This window comes from Oncorhynchus tshawytscha, linkage group LG22, assembly GCF_018296145.1.
Source record: "Oncorhynchus tshawytscha isolate Ot180627B linkage group LG22, Otsh_v2.0, whole genome shotgun sequence".
In the NCBI taxonomy this organism is placed as follows: domain Eukaryota; kingdom Metazoa; phylum Chordata; class Actinopteri; order Salmoniformes; family Salmonidae; genus Oncorhynchus; species Oncorhynchus tshawytscha.
In genome coordinates, this window is record NC_056450.1 from 3,146,025 (window position 1) to 3,162,878 (window position 16,854).

The 16,854-nt window shown below is 43.4% G+C and overlaps 1 protein-coding gene across 1 annotated transcript; it reads right to left on the bottom strand.

Moving 5' to 3' along the window:
- Positions 1-6,720: 6,720 nt before the first annotated feature.
- si:ch73-70k4.1 (translation initiation factor IF-2) lies at positions 6,721-15,672 on the bottom strand. Its single transcript, XM_024401799.2, has 4 exons — positions 15,444-15,672; positions 15,014-15,161; positions 12,435-13,201; positions 6,721-8,075 (listed from the first exon to the last, which is right to left on the bottom strand). Exons 1-4 carry the CDS (start codon positions 15,584-15,586, stop codon positions 8,003-8,005), a joined length of 1,131 nt encoding a protein of 376 aa, XP_024257567.1. The 5' UTR covers positions 15,587-15,672; the 3' UTR covers positions 6,721-8,002.
- Positions 15,673-16,854: the final 1,182 nt, after the last annotated feature.

The following is a 16,854-nucleotide window of genomic DNA, read 5'->3' on the forward strand; positions in this document are numbered from 1 at the left end:
CATGTGGTTGAGTCCGTTTCTGCGGTAACATGGACTCTTGACAACCTAATGAAACTTTGTTGCTCCTTGCTGAAACAAGCAAGGTGTAGCAAAAAAGTCTTCGGTTGCCTAAGCAACACCCCCCTCCCTGCAGCAGCAGCACACATAGAAATATAATGAATAGGTCTCCCGAGTGGCGCAGTGCTAGCTGTGCCACCAGAGATTCTGGGTTCGAGTCCAGGCTCTTTCGTGGCGCGCAATTGGCCCAGCGTCGTCCGGGTTTGGGAGGGTTTGGCCGGCAGGGATATCCTTGTCGCATCGCACACTAGCCACTCTTGTGGCGGGCCGGGCGCAGTGCACGCTGACACGGTCGCCAGGTGTAAGGTGTTTCCTCCGACACATTTGGTGCGGTTGGCTTCCGGGCTGGATGGGCATTGTGTCAAGAAGTGCGGCTTGGTTGGGTTGTGTTTCGGAGGACGCATGGCTCTCGACCTTCACCTCTCCCGAGTCCGTACGGGAGTTGCAGCGATGAGATAAGACTGTAACTATTGGAGACCACGAAATTGGGGAGAAAAAAGGGGTGAAAAATACAAAAAAATATATATAATGATTAGAACGGGCTTGGAAACTCTAACCCTGGCAATTTGGTCTGATAAACTCTTGGATACACTCGCAATGACTGCCTGGTATTGTGATGCAATAATTTCCCTGGTAATGATGACTGTTCATTCAAATTATGTTAACCAGAGCCATATATTTTGGGTGTGTTCGTAAATTCACTCTGGCTATCTACGCCGATTTCAGAGCACTCTCGTCTGAGTGTGCCAGAGTGCAGAATAACTGATGAATTTACGAATGCGCAACAACCATTGAATATAACCGGTATCAGTAAACGGGGGAAAAGGGGGGGGGTAAAATTGTTGCCAGCAGCACAGTTAGTCCTTAAACTCTAGATAATGTGAAAACAGCCTATCCAGCTCTGCTAGGTCAAGTAAAATGGTCAGAATGAGGTGTTCTCTCATGTGTCCGCAAGTAGCTAGGAAGCTAGCCACCTTTAGCCAGTTAGCGTGGGTGCTTGACTGTTATTGAGGTCAGAAGGCTCTGATCAACCCTACTCCTCCGCCAGAGTCCATTCTGAATGCTCCGAACTTATGAACAGACAATCTGACAACACTCAATTTATGAACGACCCAGAGTGAACTCTGACACACTGGAGGTAATGCAGCTTTAGAGAGAATGTTGAATTTTGTTCTAATTTTAGACATTCAGTTACAAAGCATTGTTTAAATATTACCCATGTAATGTCAATGGGGAGGTAACATTGCTGCCATAGAATGTTGTAGTGTCATGTAAAAGCATCATAATTAATTCTAGAGATTCAGTTTTAGTTAATATTCCCCATGTAATGTTAATGGGGCAGTTACATAGCTGCCATAGAATGGTAAAGTGTCATGTAAATGCATTATAATGCAGAAACAGCAAACAACTCAACAACAACAATACATAATCATTATTTCTATAGCGTTTTCATAAGAATCTCAAAGCGCTTCAAAAGCAAAAAACAAACAAGCAACACATTGAGTAGCCTAACTATAGTTAGGTCAACCAACAGAGGCCAAGTCTTTGGGTGCATCCTACAAAGATGGAGAGGGACAGTTCAGAGCTTGATCAGAGGAATGTGGTCAGGGAGATGGTTGAAGAGTCTAGTGACGAGGGCTCCTCTGGGAACCAGTCATGTAGCTACTGGACTTGTAGCACCCACTTTGGTGATACCTCAGCAGCTCTGGGCAACCACACACACTTTACTGCTTCTCCCATTCCTCTCAAGCTTCAGGTGACTCCTCAATTGATGTTTTCAAAAGACCAGGAACTAGCAGCCAGTTTAAACAAAAATGCTGGTACGGTGTCCTGATGCATCATTCAAACAAAAACAATTAGCTAGCTCGCTGGTTAGCTAGCCCTGCCAAAAATAGTTGACCTAACCAGCAGAAATATGCAATTAAACTCAATGTTATCAAAACAGCTGATTAGAAACCACACAAAAACGTACAAATAATGAAATATGTACAGTGCCTTGAGAAAGTATTCATACCTCTTGACTTATTCAACATTTTGTTGTTACAGGCTGAATTCAGAATGTATTAAAACAAAAATAACCCATCTACAGTCGTGGCCAAAGGTTTTGAGAATGACAGAATGATATTAATTTCCAAAGTTTGCTGCTTCACTGTCTTTAGATATTTTTGTCAGATGTTACTATGGAATACTGAGGTATAATCACAAGCATTTCATAGGTGTCAAAGGCTTTTATTGACAATTACATGAAGTTGATGCAAAGAGTCAATATTTGCAGCGTTGACCCTTCTTTTTCAAGACCTCTGCAATCCACCCTGGCATGCTGTCAATTAACTTCTGGGCCACATCCTGACTGATGGCAGCCCATTCCTGCACAATTAATGCTTGGAGTTTGTCAGAATTTGTGGGTTTTTGTTTGTCCACCCGCCTCTTGAGGATTGACCACAAGTTCTCAATGGGATTAAGGTCTGGGGAGTTTCCTGGCCATGGACCCAAAATATCGATGTTTTGTTCCCCGAGCCACTTCGTTATCACTTTTTCCTTATGGCAAGGTGCTCCATCATGCTGGAAAAGGCATTGTTTGACACCAAACTGTTCCTGGATGGTTGGGAGAAGTTGCTCTCAGAGGATGTGTTGGTACCATTCTATATTCATGGCTGTGTTCTTAGGCAAAATTGTGAGCCCACTTGGCTGAGAAGCAACCCCACACATGAATGGTCTCAGGATGCTTTACTGTTGACATGACACAGGACTGATGGTAGCGCTCACCTTGTCTTCTCCGGACAAGCTTTTTTCCGGATGCCCCAAACAATCGGAAAGGGGATTCATTAGAGAAAATTATTTTACCCCAGTCCTCAGCAGTCCAATCCCTGTACCTTTTGCAGAATATCAGTCTGTCCTTGATGTATTTCCTGGAGAGAAGTGGCTTCTTGCTGCCCTACTTGACACCAGGCCACCCTCCAAAAGTCTTCACCTCACTGTGCGTGCAGATGCACTCACACCTGCCTGTCATTCCTGAGCAAGCTCTGTACTGGTGGTGCCCCGATCCCGCAGCCGAATCACCTTTAGGAGACGGTCCTGGCGCTTGCTGGACTTTCTTGGGCGCCCTGAAGCCTTCTTCACAACAATTGAACCGCTCTCCTTGAAGTTCGTGATGATCCGATAAATGGTTGATTTAGGAATGTTTGCACATTAATTGAAAATGAAATGCAGAAATCTCATTTTAATAGTGCTGTGAAAAACTATTTGCCCCCGTTTCTCTACTTGTGCATATTTTTACACTGAATTATCAGATCTTCAACCAAAACCTAATATTAGCTCAAGGGAACCTGAGTGAACAATTACATACTTATTTCATAAACAGTTATGCAACACCCAATGCCCCTGTGTGAAAAAGTAATTGCCCCATACACTAACTGTTTGTGCCACCTTTAGCTGCAAAGACTCCAACCAAACACTCCTGTAGTTGTTGATCAGTCTCTCACGTCGCTGTGGAGGAATTTTGGTCCACTCTTCCATCCAGAACTGCTTTAACTCAGCTACATTTGTGGGTTTTCAAGTATGCTCGATTCAAGTCCTGCCACATCTCAATTGTGATTAGGTCTGGACTTTGACTAAGCCATTCCAAAACTTCATATGTTGCTTTTTAACTATTTTCATATAGACTTGATTGTTTGTTTTTGATCATTGTCTTGCTGCATGACACAGCTGCGCTTCAACTTCAGCTCACAGACAGATGCCCTGACATTCTCTGATACAAAACAGAATTCATGGCAGGTCGTTCAGGTCCTGAGGCAGCAAAGCATCCCCAAACCATCACACTACCACCCCTTTGCTTGACCGTTTGTATGAGGTTCTTACTGTGGAATGCAGTGTTTGGTTTTAGCCAGGCATAATGGGACCCATCTCATCCAAAAAGTGATACTTTTGAATCATCTGTCCATAGAACATTCTTCCAAGAGTCGTGATGATCATCCAGGTGCTTTCTGGCAAACTTGAGTCAACTTTTTGGACGGGTCCCATTTATGCCTGGCAAAAACAAAAACTATAACTAGGCCACTCAGGAACATTCACTGTCTTCTTGGTAAGCAACTCCCGTGAAGAGTTGGCCTTGTGTTTTAGGTTATTGTCTTGCTGAAAGGTGAATTCATCTCCCAGTGTGTTGGAAAGAAGACAACCAGGTTTTCCTCTACGATTTTACATGTGCTTAGCTCCATTCCATATATTTTTATCCTGAAAAACTCTATGCTTGAAAATATGGAGAGTGGTATTCAGTAATGTGTTGCATTGGATTTGCACTTTGTATTCAGGACAAAAAGTGAATTGTGAATTGATTTGTCACATTTTTTGCAGCATTACTTTAGTGCCTTTTTGCAAACAGGATGCATGTTTTGGATTTTTTTAAATGCTGTAACAGTCTTCCGTCTTCTGACTGTCAATTAGGTTGGTATTGCGGAGTAACTACAATGTTGTTGATCCAACCTCAGGAGAAAACTATCACAGCTATTAAACTCTGAAACTGTTGTAAAGTCACCGTTGGATTCATGGTGAAATCCCGGAGCGGTTTTCTTCCCCGCCGGCAACTGAGATAGGAAGGACACCTGTATCTTTGTAGTGACTGGGTGTATTGAAACACCACCCAAAGTGTAATTATATCGAACAAAAATAAACGCAACATGCAATGTATTGGTCCCATGTATCATGAACTGAAATAAAAAATCCCAGATATTTTCCATACACACAAAATGCTTAAACGTTTGTCAAAAATGTCTTTCTATCCCTGTTAGTGAGCATTTCTCCTTTGCCAAGATAATCAATCCACCTGACAGGTGTGGCATATCAAGAAGCTGATTAAACAGCATGATCATTACACAGGTGCACCTTGTGCTGGGGACAATAATATGTACGCTCCCTCAACTTCAGACAATTGGCATGCTGACTGCTGGAATGTCCACCAGAACTGTTGCCAGAGAATGTAATGTTCATTTCTCTACCACAGTGTCATTTCAGAGAATTTGGCAGTACATCCAACCACCCTGACAACCGCAGACCACGTGCAACCACGCTAGCCCAGGACCTCCACCTCTGGCTTCATCTGCAGGATTGTCTGAGACCAGCCACCCGGACAGCTGATGAAACTGGGTTTGCACAACCAAATAATTTCTGCACAAACAGTCAGAGATGGTCTCAGGGAAGCTCATCTGTGTGCTCCCAGTCCTCACCAGGGTTTTGATCTGACTGTAGTTCAGCATAACGGACTTCAGTGGGCAAATGCTCACTTTCGATGGCAACTGGCACGCTGGAGAAGTGTGCTCGTCATTGATGAATCCTGGTTTCAACTGTACCGGACAGATGGCAGACAGCATAGCATCGTGCGGGCGAACAGTTTGCTGATATCAATGTTGTGAACATTTCTTCCATGTTCTGCATACTAACCAAACATGTTACCCATTGAGAATGTTTGGGATGCTCTGGATCAACGTGTACGACAGCATGTTCCAGTTCCCGCCAATATCCAGCAACTTCGCACAGCCATTGAAGAGGAGTGGGACAACATTCCACAGGCTACAATCAACAGCTTGATCAACTCTGTGAAGATGTCGCACTGCAAGAAGCAAAGGATGGTCACACCAGATACTGACTGGTTTTCTGATCCACGCCTCTGCCTTTAAAAAAAAAAAATTATAAGGTATTTGTGGCCAACACACAGTGTATTAGGGAAATTATTCAGACCCCTTGACTTTTTCCACATTTTTGTTACGTTACAGAATTATTCTAACATGGATTAGAACCATTTTTTCCATCAATCTACACACAATACACCATAATGACAAAGCAAAAATGTTTTTAGAATTTTTTGTAGAAAATAAGAAACATACCTTATTTACATAGGTATTCAGGCCCTTTGCTATGAGACTCGAAATTGAGCTCAGGTGCATTCTGTTTCAGGATCGAGGGAAAGATGAACGGAGCAAACTACATTGAAATCCTTGATGAAAACCTGTTCCGGAGCGCTCAGGACTGGGGCCAAGGTTCAGCTTCCAAAAGGACAACGACTGTAAGCACATAGCCAAGACAACTCAGGAGTGGCTTCGGCACAAGTCTCTGAATGTCCTCGAGTGGCCCAGCCAGAGCCCGGACTTGAACCCGATCGAACATCTCTCGAGACCTAAAATTAGCTGTGCAGCGATGCTCCCGATCCAACCTGACAGAGCTTGAGAGTATCTGCAGAGAAGAATGGGAGAAACTCCCCAAATACAGGTGTGCCAAGCTTGTAGCATCACACCTAAGACTCAAGGCTGTAATTGCTGCCAAAGGTGCTTCAACAAAGTGCTGAGTACAGGGTCTGAATAGTTATGTAAATATGATCCGTTTTTTATTTGTAATATTTGCAAAACTTTCTAAACCTGTTTTTGCTTTGTCATTATGGGGTGTGAAGAAAACATTTAAACTATTTTAGAATATGGCTATAACTTAATGTGGAAAAAGTCAAGGGGTCTGAATACTTTCCAAATGCACTGTATGCATATCTATATTCCCAGTAATGTGAATTCCAAAGATTAGGGCCTAATTTATTTATTTGAATTGATTGATTTCCTTATATGAACTGGAACTCAGTAAAATCTTTGAAAATGTTGCCTTTATATTTTTGTTCAGTGTAATAACTTCACCATGCTCAAAGGGATATTCAATGTCTGCATTTATCCATCCACCAATAGGTGTCCTTCTTTGCGAGGTATTGGAAATCCTCGCTGGTCCTTGTGGTTGAATCTGTGTTTGAAATTCACTGCTCGACTGAGGGACCTGACAGATAAGTGTTTAATTTGATTTGTGTGTGTGGGGTACAGAGATGGGGTCGTCATTTAAAAATCTAATTAAACACTTTTTGCACACAAAGTGAGTCCATGCAAGTTAAGTTACTTGTTAAGCACATTTTTACTCTTGAACTTATTTAGGCTTGCCATAACAAAGGGGTTGAATAATTATTGACTGAAGACATTTCAGATTTTCATTAATTTGTCAAATAAAATAAACAAACAGAATTCCAGTTATGGGGTATTGTGACATTATGGGGTGTTGAGTGTAGGCCAGTGATGACAAATCTCAATTGAATCCATTTTAAATTCAGGCTGTAACACAAAATGTGGAAAAGGTAAAGGGGTGTGAAGACTTTCTGAAGGCAGTATTTACAGGAGCTCTCTGCTTAGGCTACCATGGCAACTACTTCTACTAACTACTACAGGGTACACTTCCTGCTTTGCTCCTCGTTTTGGCCACCAGTCCACCCATTATACCTTTGTTGACTTGAATGGGGACGCCCGTTCTATTCATTCTATTTCTATGGCAGCATATGCAGTTAGGAGCGGAGGAGAGAACAAAATGTGTATCTGAATGAAGCAATATGGGACCCATCAGAGATTGTTTCCAACCATAGCGATGGGAAGTGGTACACCTCAAATGCTTAGTGGCAGGTGTGCCCTCTATCCATCTCTATGATTCCAACCTTGTAGTGCATGATGATAGGTTGGTGGGAAGGGGCAGAGGTGGGACAGTAAGTCAGTAAATCTTAAAGGGTAAAGGCGGGTTTTTGCTCCAGCCAACAGTCACACAAGATTCTACAAATTAAACCCATGACTGAAGACTAGATGATCAGTAGAATCACATACTGTATTTTACCGCTGATACCACTGGAGTTTGAATCAAAACGACCAACTAGCCAAACAACAGGGTGAGTGGAGTGAAACTAACTCCTCGTTAGAGCACACTGTAGCAAAACGTTTTGTGACGGATGGCAAAAACAAGCATTTCCGATAGCACCTCCCCAATTCAGTCCTTTTTCTTCTGTTTTGTGCCTAGTGAACACAACCCAAATGTGGTGCAACAGCCAGCTAGCTGTCCTTCCAGACCTCCATCCATCCTTGGTGTCAGAAGAAGACTCTGTGGACTATCACCAGGTCATGTCGAGGGTCATCTCCGACAGACACTTGGCCAGGTGGCTGTCACAGTCCATCTGAGTGAACCTGGAGAGATGGATGGACAGCATCAGTCATTTGTCTTTTATCAACCCAGGTGGTTCAAATCTCTTTCCACAGGAGAAATCTGTCCCAAGAAGCCAGCAATCAAATATTTCTTACAGAAAAAAAAGTAACAATTCGAGGCCTACTTTAAAACGGCAGTCTATAATCATAACCGCCAATGTAGTACCTTCAATGATCACAACATTCATCGCATGTATTGTATCAATATGATGCTCAAGCTCGACACAACTGTCGACTGCACTGAAAGTGCTCTGGATGGATGGGTGTGTGGATGGAACAGACATCTTTTCAGTGTCTCTTCTTGAGCTTCAGTGCTTTCAGCTTATTAACTTCAGATTGCTACTGCTGCTCTCCTGCTGGGCCCGCTCGCACAGTGTGTGTCTCATGTACTTTTTACTTGCCCTGTTTTAAAGGCCTACTGAGATTTACTCTCAGTATCTCTCGCTCCCTCTCGATCACTCTTTCTGCATCTCTCTCTCTGTCATTCTGCTGGAGGGTAATGCACGGGCAGAGTCCTCTCCAGGAGAGAGTGACTGAGAAAGAAGAAACTGGAGCAGAGTTATTTTGCTCCAAATTATGTACTTTCTAAGAACCCTGCCACCCGTACCCTCCTGCACACTAAACACACACATGACGGATAAATGCTGTTATAGAGAAAAAGCTCTTCATATTTCTAAATGAGAGATAAAGAGACCCCTCTCTCTTCCCCCTTCTAGGTCACTCTCCTCTTCCTTCTATCTCTCCATACAGAGGAAGCCATTGTTCCTGCTAGTCCAGCCAAGAGAGAGAGAGAGATAGTTGGGAGGGGAGTACAGCGGGGTTGTGTGGCCGAGCCAAGGTACACAGAGCTGGCTAGGGGAGCAGACCATGATGCGGGGCCAGACCCAGGCCAGGCCCTGGCCAACACAAAGGCCGGCCTGTTCAGAAAGAGAGTAAAACGAGAGCGAGAGGGATCCAGCTCTCATACCACTGGCCCTGAGCCCTGCTTTTTAGCCCCGTCATTCATTCACTCCTCCACCTCACTTAAAACGGCCTGGCTTTTTTGACCCATTTCAATTAATGATTTACTGTGTACTTTTCTTCAACCCACTTCCTTTCCACTGTTTACATGCAAACTCAGCATGGTCCGCTATGCAATCAAGGATGTAAAGATCTACATTTAAAAATTCTGTCTAGGATGTATATCCTAGAGCTACATTTTTAAATGCCCTGCATATGTGAAAGAATGGAATCCATACAGTCAATGGTTATACCTTGGATTTGTCAGACACCAAGGTTTTACCTCTGCAGAAGAGCAGCCAACTACCATTGAATTTGAGTATGTAGGAAGGAAAGTAGTTAAAGGCAGCAGGCATATGGGAAAGAGAGAGAGCATATGAGTGTGCTGAATACAGAGTAGAGGTCGACCGATTATGATTTTTCAATACCGATTATTGGAGGAACAAAAAAGCCAATACAGATTAATCTGCCAATTTTTTTCCTTTTATTTGTAATAATTACAATTACAACAATACTGAATGAACAGTTATTTTAAGTTAATATACAGTGGGGCAAAAAATTGTCAGCCACCAATTGTGCAAGTTCTCCCACTTAAAAAGATGAGAGAGGCCTGTAATTTTCATCATGGGTACACTTCAACTATAACAGACAAAACTAGAAGAAAAAAAATCCAGAAAATCACATTGTAGGATTTTTTATGAATTTATTTGCAAATTGTGGTGGAAAATAAGTATTTGGTCAATAACAAAAGTTTCTCAATACTTTGTTACATACCCTTTGTTAGCAATGACAGAGGTCAAACGTTTTCTGTAAGTTTTCACAAGGTTTTCACACACTGTTGCTGGTATTTTGGCCCATTCCTCCATGCAGATCTCCTCAAGAGCAGTGATGTTTTGGGGCTGTTGCTGGGAACCACGGACTTTCAACTCCCTCCAAAGATGTTCTATGGGGTTGAGATCTGGAAACTGGCTAGGCCACTCCAGGACCTTGAAATGCTTCTTACGAAGCCACTCCTTCGTTGCCCGGGCGGTGTGTTTGGGATCATTGTCATGCTGAAAGACCCAGCCACGTTTCATCTTCAATGCCCTTACTGATGGAAGGAGGTTTTCACTCAAAATCTCACCATACATGGCCCCATTCATTCTTTCCTTTACACGGATCAGTCGTCCTGGTCCCTTTGCAGAAAAACAGCCCAAAAGCATGATGTTTCCACCCCCATGCTTCACAGTAGGTATGGTGTTCTTTGGATGAAACTCAGCATTCTTTGTCTTCCAAACACGACGAGTTGAGTTTTTACCAAAAAGTTATATTTTGGTTTCATCTGACCAAATGACATTCTCCCAATCTTCTTCTGGATCATCCAAATGCTCTCTATCAAACTTCAGACGGAGCTGGACATGTACTGGCTTAAGCAGGGGGACACGTCTGGCACTGCAGGATTTGAGTCCCTGGCGGCGTAGTGTGTTACTCATGGTAGGCTTTGCTACTTTGGTCCCAGCTCTCTGCAGGTCATTCACTAGGTCCCCCCGTGTGGTTCTGGGATTTTTGCTCACCGTTCTTGTGATCATTTTGACCCCACGGGGTGAGATCTTGCGTGGAGCCCCAGATCGAGGGAGATTATCAGTGGTCTTGTATGTCTTCCATTTCCTAATAATTGCTCCCACAGTTGATTTCTTCAAACCAAGCTGCTTACCTATTGCAGATTGTCTTCCCAGCCTGGTGCAGGTCTACAATTTTGTTTCTGGTGTCCTTTTACAGCTCTTTGGTCTTGGCCATAGTGGAGTTTGGAGTGTGATTGTTTGAGGTTGTGGACAGGTGTCTTTTATACTAATAACAAGTTCAAACAGGTGCCATTAATACAGGTAACGAGTGGAGGACAGAGGAGCCTCTTAAAGAAGAAGTTACAGGTCTGTGAGAGCCAAATCTTGCTTGTTTGTAGGTGACCAAATACTTATTTTCCACCATAATTTGCAAATAAATTCATTAAAAATCCTACAATGTGATTTTCTGGATTTTTTTTTTCTCATTTTGTCTGTCATAGTTGAAGTGAACCTATGATGAAAATTACAGGCCTCTCTCATCTTTTTAAGTGGGAGAACTTGCACAATTGGTGGCTGACTAAATACTTTTTTGCCCCACTGTAATACATCAATAAAATCAATTTAGCCTCAAATAAATAATGAAACATGTTCAATTTGGTTTAAATAATGCAAAAACAAAAAGTGTTGGAGAAGAAAGTAAAAGTGCAATATGTGCCACGTAAGAAAGCGAACGTTTAAGTTCCTTGCTCAGAACATGAGAACATATGAAAGCTGGTGGTTCCTTTTAACATCAGTCTTCAATATTCCCAGGTAAGAAGTTTTAGGTTGTAGTTATTATAGGAATTATAGGACTATTTCTCTCTATACCATTTGTATTTCATTAACCTTTGACTATTGGATGTTCTTATAGGCACTTTAGTATTGCCAGTGTAACAGTTTGGCCTCCGTCCCTCTCCTCGCTCCTCCCTGGGCTCAAACCAGGAACACAACGACAACAGCCACCCTCGAAGCAGCGTTACCCATGCAGAGCAAGGGAAACAACCACTCCAAGGCTCAGAGCGAGCGAGTGACATTTGAAATGCTATTAACTAGCCAGCCATTTCACTTTGGTTACACCAGCCTCATCTCGGGAATTGATGGGCTTGAAGTCAAACAGCGTAATGCTTGACGCACAACGAAGAGCTGCTGGCAAAACGCAGGAAAGTGCTGTTTGAATGAATGTTTTAGACGCCTGCTTCTGCCTACCACCGCTCAGTCAGATACTTGTATGCTCAGTCAGATTATACGCAGCGCATGACACGCTAGATAATATCTAGTAACATCATCAACCATGTGTAGTTAACTAGTGATAATGATTGTTTTTTATAAGATAAGTTTAATGCTAGCTAGCAACTTACCTTGGCCTACTGCATTCGCGTAACAGGCAGTCTCCTTGTGGAGTGCAACAAGAGGCAGGTTGTTATTGTGTTGGACTAGTTAACTGTAAGGTTGCAAGGTTGGATCCCCCGAGCTGACAATGTGAAAATCTGTCGTTCTGCCCCTGAACGAGGCAGTTAACCCACCGTTCCTAGGCTGTCAGTGAAAATAAGAATGTGTTCTTAACTGACTTGCCTAGTTAAATAAAGATTAAATAAAGGTGTAAAAAATAAAATAAAATAAAAATTGGCAAAATCGGTGTCCAAAAATACAGATTTCCGATTTGTTATGAAAACTTGAAATCGGCACTAATTAATCGGCCATTCCGATTAATAGGTCGACCTCTAATACAGAGGGGTTGAAGAGGCAGGCAGCCCTAACTTACCCAGCTGGAAACGGCACCAGGCACATGGGGCAGCTCTGCATTGCCCTTCCTCCTCCTCCTTTGCCAGCAACCCAATCAGCTCTGCCCATCCCAGACACCCCTTCCTCCGTTTTTTCCCCCTCCTCCATGGGAGCAGCAGTGAAGCTGTCAGAGGTAGAGGACGTGGCATCCACCTGGTTTGCAGGTAGCTGCAGCCTCTTCATCCCCCTCTTATCACCCTCATCTCCTCCTCCTCCACCCTTTCTTGCTTCTGCTGGTAATGATGATCCTCCGTTCCCTGCTCTGATGAAGAGCTGAGGAGTAGAGGGGTGACTCTCCTTCTCTCCTCCTGGTCGCCTGGCTGTAGGGTGGGGTCTGGCCGCTGCCGTGTTTTGCCCTCCTTCCCCTCGTTTTGTGTCCTTTCTGGATGACACTCCCCCTCCACTCCATGGGCCTCCCCTTCTGTAGCTAGAAGGCACTTTGGCTCCCAGACTTGGTGGTCTGTGGGGGCCAGCACCACTACTACTGGTCCCCTCTCCGGGCCCCTCGAGACAGGGAGCAGACTTCGAAGGAGGGCCATTGATGGTGGATGTTGTCTGGCTAGTCTGTAGTGGGACTGGGAGGAGAGTCTTTTCCAGCCCAGGAGAAGGATTGAGAGGAGAGTCTGGGGTGGAACAGTGTGGGGCCGTGGAAGTACTCAGAGGAGAGGAGGGAGAGGAGGGCAAGGGAGTCATGTCCTCACTGAGGCTACACCATCTCCATTCAATCTGCTGGTCTACATTAGAGCTCTGAAACACAGAAAGACAGAGAGAGAGAAAGAAAGGGGGAAATGTGTGGGGGGGTGGGTTTGACAAAAAGAAAGGAGAGGCAGAAAGAGGGTGAGTGAAATGATAGGGAGATGAGAGCAATAGAAACGAGGGAGAATGGGAAGGAGAGAGCCAGAGAGTGGGGGCCATGAGTAACTTTGTCCCCATCAAGCAGGGCCCTTGAGATCCTCTCAAATGTGACTAAGTGTAATGTGTCCAAATACGTAATAAGGAAGGACTGGGAGTGTTAAAAGAAAAAGTGACGCTAGCCTTGGAGTTGCTAGCCCAGCGGCACATCACACATAATTTCATCCAGTCTTTCGTCTGGGCCATATGTTTGTCATATAGGGGCTTAACTTGCTCCTTTAGCTGGTAGCTAGCAGGGCTTTTCTAAGAGAAGCCCACTGGAGTCAATTATTCAGCAAATGCAAGGTTGCATCAGCTACCTGTCAAAGTGATTGGTTCATGTGGCGTGCGTGGCCCAGAACTGCCACTGTCTGAGAGCTCCGGTCAGACAGTGGCAGTTCTGGGCCACGCAGCCAGCAGGCTATAGCCGTCTGGGAGGTCAACAGTGACCACCATTTTAGTCAGCTCAGCAGTACTCAACGACACATTGCACTAGACCAGTAGAGGAGAAAAACAGAGTGCTGTTCAAAAACAGCTATTGTATGTGAGAGAAATTTCAATTTTCTGAGATATTCTCTGTTTAGTCCTGCATGGTACAAGGTGGAATCGGCACAACAGTGGTGGTTGAGAGTTGAGAAATCATCGCTAACCAGGTTTTCATCCAACCTTTTTATTTGAGTAAAGTATATGCCGGATAAAAAAATGTCACGACAGGCCTGATAGAAACCTATTGGTAAACTGCCCAAATGGGAGAGGAGGGCAAGGGAGTAATGTCCTTACTGAGGCTACATCATCTCCATTCACTCTGCTGGCAAGCTGATCACTTCAATTAGCAATATTAGCAAGCTCATCTGGCTAACTACAATCTTATTGGTTGAAGAGTTGATCTGACTTCAAAAGCACTTGAACACAATCATGGTTGGACTTTCGACTTCCCATGAGCACGTGAAGCCAGCATAAATTAGGCTACAGATTAAATAAGTTATGAACTTCACAGGGCGGTGAAAGTGCACAGTGATGAGCTTGATGCTCCTTTCCAATAAATATTGAGGATCTTATTCTGGTGACATGATGATGATGCTTGGCTGCCATTTGACAGATCAAAATAGTCTCGCTCTTATACATAATAATCTCAATGTAGACTAGACAATCCGAACACTCTACCCGCATTGTATCTGCAAGCTGTTAGCTAGGGCACAGGTGCCAAGTCCAGAGTAGGCACATATGCTATTTAACACAACCGTTTTTGTGACAAAACTACAGGCACATTTGAAAATGCAATGGAAACACATTGAAATTTATATTTTTATTCTAAGCGAAAGAAGTACATTTGACGTGCACTTCGTCAAGCATTGCTTTTTTTATCCACAAGTCAGTTTGATGGAAACACCACAGGTGGGAAAATGCACATTTCTTTATGCAGATTTTATTTTTGCATGAAAATCTGTCTCCAATTGGATGGAGAATTAGCTACTTATAGTGGGATTGCTAACTTTGTAAATAAAAGCTTTTGTTCAAGCCATACAACACGCTACATTCAATTAATAAAGGTCTCGATTTAAGGTGATGACCAGTTGATTAGTACAATCTATTACTGATTGGTGGAAACAAGTCCTGCGCCAACACAACTATTGAGATGCATCCACACTCTTGGGCTGGCTAACTCACCAGTGTGGAGGCTGTTGGAAGGTCAGGGACTGGGTCCCAGGGGTGAGCGTCAAGACAGGGAAGAGCAGAGCTTAGAGTCAGGGCCCAGAGACTCTCAACTGCAGCCAGGTCACCTCTGGACCACCACGTCTCTGTAGGGACCACAGGTCTACAGAACACAGAAATATGAATAGTAAAGAAAACACGAGCAATTATGTTTTTTAATTTAATATGGACTTGTCTATGAGAACCAACCACTATCTATTTGAAATGAAGACAATGCATTGCAACCAAGGAAGACACGATCTTCTTGTCACCACAGCACAGAGTAATTGTGGAAGCTAATGTTAAATCTGGGTATCAGTTATACATATTCTGTATTGCAATAAAAACAAGAGTAAATCGTGATAGGGGGGAGCTAGACAGGTGGCTAACGTGACTGCTCGCATACCTCGTTGAACGCAAGCTTTTAATCGATGCACTGGAACTTTCGTTGTTCTTTATCAGCGTGTTCCTGGAAAATATATCAGTTAGGGGCTCTTCGATAGACAATTTCTTTCTTTTTAGTTTTGACTTTGGGCATTTCTCAGCCATAGCAATGATCTATCTCTCTAGTCTGCCACAGTTATACTTTTCGCGGCATTGACGGAACAGCACAGACTTCCGTGTTTGTGTGATGACGTCAGTGCGCAGGCACACACGTCGGGTGAAACATGCAAGTAGGTCTCCGACACCGGATAAAAAGTCGCAGATTGAAAGTTATTTGGAACATTGTATCCATCCAGCAAACTTGATTGTTCAAATGTTCATTTATTGAGAAATTGCTCTAAGCTATTTACCAGCAAAGCTTGCTCCTCAACACAAATAAAGTGAGCCAATTTGCTTTCCAGAATACTAACCAACATATTGCATTCACAATATCGGCCACTGGGAAATGTACATTTATAATTTTACTCCAATTAGTTATAGTTTATGAACTTTCTGCAATTGTATAGTTCATATGCTTCTCTCTTGATGTCATTCCTAGGTTTATAAAAGATGTTGTCATTCTCATGTGTAGTAATTTGTACAATAACAGTAAGTAAGAAAGGATCATTTTTACTTTACAATGATATACAGGAAAAAGCTATATGCTTTTAATTCCTCCTGACTTTATTATTGTACCACACTGTAGTCAGCGGTGTAGGTCACTAAGGGTCAATGCAAGGGTTGAGTTATGCAATGGCCACTGTAGCCTGTTATTAAACTGTCATCCTAGAACACAGAACTAGGTGGTGGAAAGTTGAAGTCATATAATAGTGGGACTTTCTAAGCTAAGCTTTGAGACAAAAGCGAGGACAAACAGAAAGAACAGCTATGGGGGTTATGTAATGGAAAAGACAAGGAGAAAAGCTTAAAGGATGGAAGGAAAAGAAAAGAGAGAGGAGGGCAACAGGGAAAAATAACACTATGGGAAAACCTGCCACTTTGAAAATAGGTGAGGACAATTTTGAAACAGTGCCCCAGAAGATGAGAATTCCAGAGGGCTAGATTGCTGACATGGGTAGTCCTTTACCGCAGAGGGAAAAGCACAAACGCAGACCCAGGCAAGGCAGGCTGTAGAATGCCTGCCTGCAGTGTTACACTGGGAAAAGCGACCAGGCGCCTGGAAAGAAAGGTTATGTCATTTAGGAGTTGTGATCCTGTTGTGTGCCATCGCCATGGATACAGGAAGGAAGACGGGGGAAATAAAAATAGCAGAACCAACTGACCATCCAGGCTCACAAAAGCAGCCTCATCCAAAAGAACAGAGAGGAGCCGAAGTGAGAGGGAGAGAGGGGGGGGGGCTCGAAAGAGAGAAGGACTTGATGTATTATGAATCA